The sequence below is a fragment of the Terrapene carolina genome, unplaced genomic scaffold (genome assembly GCF_002925995.2).
Source record: "Terrapene carolina triunguis isolate 2854851 unplaced genomic scaffold, T_m_triunguis-2.0 Scaffold166, whole genome shotgun sequence".
Taxonomy (NCBI): domain Eukaryota; kingdom Metazoa; phylum Chordata; order Testudines; family Emydidae; genus Terrapene; species Terrapene triunguis.
Window position 1 is genome coordinate 2,274,030 of NW_020664517.1, and position 8,592 is coordinate 2,282,621.

General features: G+C 54.3%; 1 protein-coding gene across 1 annotated transcript in view; it reads right to left on the reverse strand.

Moving 5' to 3' along the window:
- Nucleotides 1–8,592, reverse strand: part of LOC113406944 (hydrocephalus-inducing protein homolog) — a 359,446-nt gene that overhangs the window by 113,754 nt on the left and 237,100 nt on the right. Inside the window, 2 exon segments of the mRNA XM_029912029.1 lie at nt 905–1,082; nt 6,235–6,372. Of these exon segments, the coding sequence (XP_029767889.1) occupies nt 905–1,082; nt 6,235–6,372 (316 nt within the window).

Genomic DNA, 8,592 nt, shown 5'->3' on the forward strand with positions numbered 1-8,592 from the left:
ATTACCCAGAGTGAGCCCCTCATCTTTCCTTGCAGGTTCGCTCCCTTCCTCCATTGTCCTCCCTGTCACTGAAGCAAACAACCTCAATGTCTGATCTGAGTCCTCTCTTCCCCCCACAAACCCCATTCAGGTTATTCCAAAATCCTTTCAGCTTTTCCTCTCCAGCACTGATCAAACCCATCCTTCCCTCTGCAGCCCTGTGGTTATATCTCTTCTCCATTGCTTGGGGTCTTCTCCTGCCTTGACTAACCCCAGTCTCCTACTCTCTGGCCCCCCACTTCCCTCCCCTTCATCCCAAATGCTACTGTGAAAAAGACCTCTCCTCACACACCATGCAGAGCATGTGCCTTCCTCTCTGAATCCCTCCACCGGTCCCATTCATCTTCCTCCTCAATACAAGTGTCTCATTCCCACTGAGCTATACCCCTCCCTGCCCCCATTCCCTCCTACCCCACAACTCCTTGCTCACCTGGACCCTTTCTGGGCCTCTGTTGTATCACCTGGCTCTCTCAATGGTACGGTCTCTGGGGCAGAGACCACATCCTCTCCTGCATTTGCTGCCATGTCAGTGCTCAATAAATACCACATGCCAATAGCAGCAGTTGACAGGTTGAAGATTTTGTTAACAATCCCCTGAGCCAATAGATTAGGTGGGGCCAAACAACCTGACTAGTGCTAGGATTGAGCTTGCTAAGTTTCTCCGATGGAGTTGCCTGCCATAGCAGGGAGTGGACTCCATGACCCAGGAGGTCCCTGCCAGTCCTATGGTTCCCAGAACCTACATGTTCTTTGGAAGTACGTGGGATGGTGCCCTATGAATGCGAGGCAAGGAAGTACTGGAGAGAGCCTTCAGCGAGTGTCTGGAACTGAGCAGAAGAGGGAGCGGTGGGCAGGGTATCCCTACCTTTGATGTTTCTGGGCAGATCCAGGCAGATCCTGGGGAAGGTTCCCTCTCCTTTCAAGGTGATGCTCTCTGGCTCCAGGTGGGCCACCTGTATCTGGAAGGTCTGTTGGAAGACCTCAGGCACGCCAGGCAGGTAATAGACCTTCAGCACTTGTTCTTTTTTGGATTCAATGTAACCCTGCAGCAGGAGGGAGACAGGCAGGACATGGTACCGGGCAGAGAGTTCACTGAACACATGGGGATGCTGCCAAGAGCTGGGGTGGGGGCAAGAGGTGAGGAAGGGAGAGCATCGAGCTGAAGCAAACAGAATGAGTGAAGTTGCTCTCACTGGATTCAAGCGACGTGTTGTAGCTTCCATACACCCAAAAGCACTCATAAGCTCAAGCCTCTGTGTCAGAATACACTGTGAGGCTTACCCCGTCAGACCAGTACTAATGCAGGACTGGATGTGCCCTGGGTGCCTTCAGGGTGCACTGCTGGCTGATTCGGCCCCAGTTGTGGCTCAGAGAGGGGACAGACTATGCCCAACCAGCTCCACAGCCCCAATTTACCCCACTCCCTTTCAGGCAGCTTGCACCCAAGAGGGTAACAGCCAACAGGGATCAGGCCCTGTGCCCCCACCCTCATCCACATTGCACAGGGCTGTGAGTGGGGGAAGAGAGGCTGCCTGTGCCCTTCACACTTGGTCACCCAAGCAGGCCCAGAGCTAGGTGCTAGGCTTGGAAAGTCTTTTCTAGGAAAATACTTCATTCCTGCTGGCAAAGGGGAAGTGTTTTCATTCGCCTGCATGGAATCCTGGGTGTGGCAAACCACTGCAGTAGCTGGGCACATCCAGTAGGTTGCTGGGCCGGAATTGTGCAGGGTGCACATTTCAACACAGCAACTTCCTGGAGAAGCTCACCCAGGGCAGCGAGAGGAAGGGGGGGCCGAGTGGCTAAGTTGCTAGCCTGGACTGGGGAAACCCAGGTTCAATTCCTTTCTCCCTTCCTACCTTCCTGTGTGACCTTGTGCCAATCAGTGAAGGTATGTCTGTCTTCACAGCAGCTGGGAGCTATAATTCCCACCGCAGGTAGATGGACCTACATGAGCACCCTTACAAATAGCCCACGCTGCTGCAGCCAGGCTGTTGTTTTTAGGCACTAGGGGATTACACTTCCCAGCTGCTGTGCAGATGTTCCCTTAGTCTCTCTGTGCTGCAGTTCCCCATCTGTCAAAAAACGGGGCGAAGAGCACTTCCCTGCCTCACCAGGGTGCTGTGAGAATAACGACATGACGCTCAGATACGAGCGCTATGTAAGTACATGTGACAAAGCGTGGCGTCACCTAGAACCTACTGTCCCTGCCAAACCCCAAACCCTGTTCCCTAACATGGAGCTTTTATTGTACCTCCCCCACCCCCCGCTCCACCAGTTAACATCCAGGGCCCGATTGTCACTAACGAGAGGCCCATTTGCACAACCACCACTGCCTGCACACTTACAGCCTGTGCGTGAGTAAATCAGGCATGATGCCTCTGCTCTTGACTAGATAAGGGATGGCTGGCAAGGACTCTGGCCATCACTTTAGGAACACCAGGGCCTGAATGTGTGGGGAAGTTTTGCTTGAGTTGGCCCAGAAGGGAAAAATAACTCTTGACACCCATAGTGCAGAGTGACGTCCTTGGTTTCTGTAATGGCAAAGGGCAGAATTAAGGTCACTGATCTTCACTACCCCATAGCAGCAGACATCACATGATCCACTCCTCCCAATAGCACCGAGGGGGAAGGACCACGAGAGACAGAAATGAGAAAGGACCAGGGCCGATGCTACCATTAAGGCAAACTAGGCGGTTGCCTAGGGCGCCAAGATTTGGGGGCGCCAAAAAGCAGTGCCCCCAATTTTTTTTTACAGCGTTCCTGGGCTGGGCTGCCGGCGGCGCGCTGACACGTGCGGCTCAGACTCCCTCTCCCAGCGCAGCGGCCGCTCCACTTCTCCCGCCTCCCAGGCTTGCGGCGCCAATCAGCTGTTTGGCGCCGCAAGCCTGGGAGGGGAGAAGAATTAGAGCGGGGGCGACATGCTCGGGGAGGAGGTGGAGCAGAGGTGAGCTGGGGTGGGGAGCTGCTGCATGGCTCCCCCGGGGGAGGGAGCTGCCGCGGGGGGGGCGGGGCCGCCTCAGGGCGGGGGGGAGCTGCTGCAGGGGTGGGGAGGTGCTTCAGGGCTGGGGGGGGGTGGGGCGCAAGGTGGAAGTTTCGCTTAGGGCGCGAAACTTCCTTGCACCGGCCCTGGAAAGGACACATCCAGTGGTGAGCTGGAGCCGGTTCCCACCGGTTCGCAGGAACCAGTTGTTAAATTTAGAAGCCCTTTTAGAACCGGTTGTTCTGGGACAACCGGTTCTAAAAGGGCTTTTAAATTTAACAAAAGCTCGGGCAGCTGTTCACCCCGTCCCCGGCCCCAGCTCACTTCCCCCTCCTCCCCTGAATGCTCTGCCTCCCTTCCCCTCCCCCTTCCCTGCTTCCCGCGAATCAGATGTTCGCGGAAAGCCTGAAACAAGCAGCAGGCAGGTAAGCTGGGATGGGGGGGCACTCCAGGGAGGCGAGGCGAGGCGCGGCCCAGCCCAGCCCAGCTCCGGCCGAGCGGCTCCCTCCGGCCCGGCCCCCTGGCCCTGGCCTGGCCCCCGCCGAGCGCCCCAGCCCGGTCCCAGCCCTGGCCCGGCTCGGGCCCTGTGGCGCCGGTCCTGGTCAAGCGGCTCCGGCCCGGCCCGGGCCCCCCGGTCCCAGTCGACTGGCTCCGGCTGGCCCGGCTCAGGCCACGTGGCACCGGCACCGGTCCTGGCTGAGCGGCTCCGGCCCGGCCTGGCCCGGCCCGGGCCCTGCAGCGCCGGCCCCGGCCCCGGCCGAGTGGCTCCGGCACGGCACGGCTCAGGAAGTCAGGCATGCGGCAGCACCTCGGAGAGTCCTGCAGAACAGCAGGTAAGAGAAGGCACTGGCTTCCAGAGGTGGCTCTGAAGGTGAGCTGTCCAGCCGCAGGGCTGGTAGGTGCTGTAGCCTTTAGAACTCACGTACGGCCAACATCTATGAGAAAACCAGGGGATCTCCCCAATGTGGGGGATCCTCTTTTTGCTGCTGTGCTCCTCCCTGCCTAGCCCCCAGCACCAACCGCCAGCTTTCTTTGGCTCCCCGTGCACGGATAACCCTGGTCAGGGGGCAGGGGAGCGTATATAGCAGGTGGCAATGCTGCTCTGAGCAGCAGGAAACTTCTGCAGGTTCTCTCGGCTGATGCTCTGCAGGATTGATTGGCAGCCTTCCATGCAGAGTGGCTATTCCCTGGCTCTGGTAGCCCCAGACCTGGAGCCCCACTCAGGCAGGGTCTGTCAGACAACGGTACTGGCACCTGTGCAATAGGGAAGGCGCCGCTTTCCCTCCTGTGTCACCCCTCTGTCCCATTCCAATGGAATTTCCTCAGCTTTGCTCCCCACAGTGCTGTACTGGGGGGGCAGAATCTTTGTTCAACAGAGCAATCAGCCAGCATGCTCACTGGGCACAGCGCAGTGGAAATCCCTGGGGAACACAAGCTCAGCACAGACCAGGTCCTCGGCTGTGTTAGCAGAGGGGCAGCAGCCGTTACAAAGCACTTAGCCCCCATCCAGAATCCCGGGCAGTCCTGCTTGCTGTACCTCAGGCAAGAGATCCCAGTCTCAGAGAGGCTGCAGCAGAGGGCATCAGAGACTCATCTATGCGAGGATACCAGGCTTCAGGAAAGTTATGGGGAAATATTAGAGCCATTTGGCTTCCTCTCCTTGGGAAAGAGGAGACTTGAAAGGAGCAATAAGCACTGTTGTGGCAATAAATGGCTGGTTGTAAGGTTTACAGCTCTCTGTGTCTCCAGTGATTTCTTCCTCAAACTGCTACTCCCAAGGATGTAACAGGTACATTAGTCACACTGCCGAGGGGACATCACTGCAGCATGAGGGGCAGGCTGTGGCTTTCCCAGACCTATACAGAGGCAGTGAGATGGGGCTTCTCCTTCCATTTGGGGCTGAGCAATCTGCTTAATGGCATGGACTGGTTCCCCCGCTGCATCGGTCCCGCTTTGTGGGCAGGTGAACAGGAGAGAGGGATTGGCTCCAACTCCTCCTGGCCCCCCTCTAGCTTTATTCTTTAATGGTTAATAATTGTATTGGTTGCCAACAGATACTAATGTAATGAGCTGGAGGAACAGGGGTCTAGTCTAGTCTAGTTACTGCTGAGGAAAAGAAAAGGCTAAGCTAGTTCTATGGGCGACACCCCCTAACATCCTGCTGCCCAGAGCCCAGAGACTGCTCTGGTGGGGGTAGGGTGACCAGACAGCAAGTGTGAAAAATCGGGATGGGGTGGGGGGTAATAGGAGCCTATATAAGAAAAAGACCCAAAAATCGGGACATCTGGTCACCCTAGGTGGGGGCCTGTTGCAGAGTCATGGGAGCAGGGGAAGGCCTTCCAGCCCCCAGCCCAGCCCATCCAGCAGCACAAGGACCATCAGGACCTCAGGCAGTACTTTGCGCTAAGGAGAATAAACACAAGCTGCATGCAAAGCCCATCAAAGCAGAGAACACAAGCGAGTGCAGAGGCATGCAGGTTTGTGTCGAGTGGAGGTGACTCAGAGGTCTGGGGAGAAAGCAGGAGTGTGAGAGAAAGAGAAACTGAGCAACAGAGACACACTGGGCTTTCCTCACTCCTGAGATCTTCTCTGAGCCCATAAAAACAGCAAAGACTGTTCCTAAAGGAAATGTGCCAGTACAAGTATACGCCTGAGCACTTGAAAGAGACACGCCAGCACGCTCGTGCTGAAGGAGTGGGTGGATAAGCTGGCATCTGTGATTGGGCAGGTGGGGAAGGAGTATATCTTACTGGGTTACAGACCAGGCTCTGAGATTGGCTGGGCTGGGCTGGGCTGGGCAATGTGACACAGGTTCTGCTGGGAAGAAAAAAGAACCTGTGCAATCCAGTTCCATCGTCAGCACAAACCCAAAGCTCCCAGCAGCCAAGGCTCAAAGCGTGGCCAAAGCACTTGAGCTGCCTGCAGCTGGTCGTTTGATGGGGGAGCCTCCTGCCACTCGGAGTCTATTAAGGAGCACATCCATTTGACCTTCACTAGCTTCCAGCAGCTATAACCTTCCATCATCTCCCCTGCTGGATTTACATCCTCATCCTCTGGCAACACAGCTAGACAATCGCCCTTGCTGTGCCAAGGAGGGGGCTTCCCTTAGGAATGGCGATCAGCCCAGCCGCCAGCACTGGTGGGGCCTCTGGCGGGCAGTGCCAGGATTTTAACTCTAGCCCCTCAGGGCTCCATCCATCTGTCACAATACTCACAGTGGCAGGCAGGATCAGTGGCACTCCTGGCGGAGGGTTGTCGGCGGAGGCCTGGCTCGTGTTCAGTACCATGTACCCAAATCCAACCTTCCCGCTATTGCATAGCGTGATTTCAGCTTCAATGACTTGGTCAAATAGCTGAGGGGAAACGAGCAGAACAGGAAAGTCAATACCAAGGGTTCTTTTCAGATTCGCTTCCCACGTACTCATAACACGCAGATAAGGGGACATTCAAGGAAAGCAAGAGACAGGAAACAGTCTTCCAAACGTGTCGCTGTGGTCACGAGCTCAGCAGGAATCCAGCAGGACTGGATATTCTGTAAGAACATGCAGATTTACGAGAGAAAGGATTTAAATAGCAATCAGGAACCAAGGAGGAGTTTTGGAGGGGATGTAAATCCCCCTGGCTTCAGGGCGTAAATCAGCCTCTAATTGATGGGGGTATTTCCTGGGGGATGTTTGTCCCATAACTACCTGCTTCAGGGTCCTGCACCTTCTTCCGAGGCCTCTGAGCCAATGTCAGAGACAGGACACTGGCCTGGGCGGCCCTGGGTCTAATCCAGCCTGGCAACTCCTATCTGGTAAGCAGGAGAAGCTGTGAACGAGCACAGAGATACCTCGGAGATCCCCCTCAGCTCCGCAAAGCACGAACATCTCCTGTTCCTTGCTGCCATTTTCCAAATGTGCCTCTTCTGGGAAAGCTAAGATAGGTGAGATGATATCTGTTATTGAACCAACTGCTGTCGAAAGCTTGTCCCGTCCACCACCAGCAGTTAATCCAATAAAAGATTGATTCACCTACCTTTGTCTCTCTCATAACCTGAGACCAACACGGCTAGAACACTTCAAACAATTTATTTTGGAAGATAGTGCTGTATTTCGGACTCCCTGGGTCAAACCGATCCCGGGGGTAACTCCCCTGAGGTCAAAGGAGATAGATCGGGGCAGATTTGTCCCATTCCAGTGATAGCATAATCCAACGTATGTGATGTTAGTTGACATTATTATTTTAATAACGAATGAATGTATCATTCATCCTCAGGGAAAGCATCCAGAACACTGGATTCTGCCCAACACTGCTTGGATGAACCTGGAGGATGTATACAGGAAAATGCTCCAATGCCCAAGTATTTTTGGAACCTGCAGTGGTGGGAAAAGCAATACAATAGGCGCATTAACATCTAAAGAGATTCGATAATAATCTCTTTGGTCTTTTTTAGTTGGTTTAAGTGAAACAGTGGTTCTCTGAGTTTTGATTCTGATGTCTGAGTCTCACACCATTTGGTCTACAATTACTGGGTTCTAGTTAAATACACTATTAATGGTGAAAAGGCAACACAGAAAACTGAATGACTGGTTAAAGGAAAGGAGCTCAATTCATCTGTGGTGCTTTACTACATGGATGAAACTGCCCCACTGCCTTTAATTTGTTTTCAGGCATTTGCAGAAGTAGAGGCAAAGATCAAACCAAACGTCACTAATTACTAAGTGCTCTCCTACAGACTCTGAAGGCATGTCATGTGTCTCCCAACTCCCCCTCCTCTGTCTCTTTCTCTACATGGTCAAGGAGGCTGGTCTCTAAGTAACAGAAAACCTCAGATTTCCCATATCTCGCTGTCATTGGAGCGGCCATGTTTTCTAATGAACAGTTCCCTCCATGGGCAGGATGAATCTGAAAACTAACACAGATCCTTCAAAGGTTTATTTTTCCTTCATTAATGTGCAGGTTCATTAAAATCTCCTTACACCATAGTACATTCGTGCTGCTTCCTACTTTACCAACAGAGGAATACCTTGCACAGGACTGATCATGGCATGAAACTGATTGACCTTTACCAGTGCGGCTGGAGTTAATCGATAGAATCATTTTTCCTACAAGCAACAGCAATCTTACTTCCACTGCTTCCCTTCTACTAAGCCCAAGAACAGTAGATACCAAAAAGACGCAGGGCTGAAGAGGTTATGCTGCCCACAAGAGAGAGATTGTTGGGATACAGGCAATACCGGATTTACAATGGCGCCAGTGGGGCCACTGCGCCGGGCCCTTGCTCCAAAGGGGCCCCGGCCCAGCCTCTCTTCTCCCGGAAGCTTGGTGCTGCTGTGCCTGGGGCTCTGTCCTGATGTTGCAGGGCAGCCGGCAGCAAAGCTCCCCCTCCCCCAGCATGTTGTGTACTCGCCCCTCCTCCTCTCACTGGGTACGTCTTCACTACCCGCCGTATCGGCGGGTAGCAATCGATTTATCCGGGATCGATAGATTGCGTCTCGTTAAGACGCGATATATCGATCCCTGAACGCGCTCACTGTCGACTCCGGAACTCCACCAGAGCGAGCGGCGGTAGCGCAGTCGACGGGGGAGCC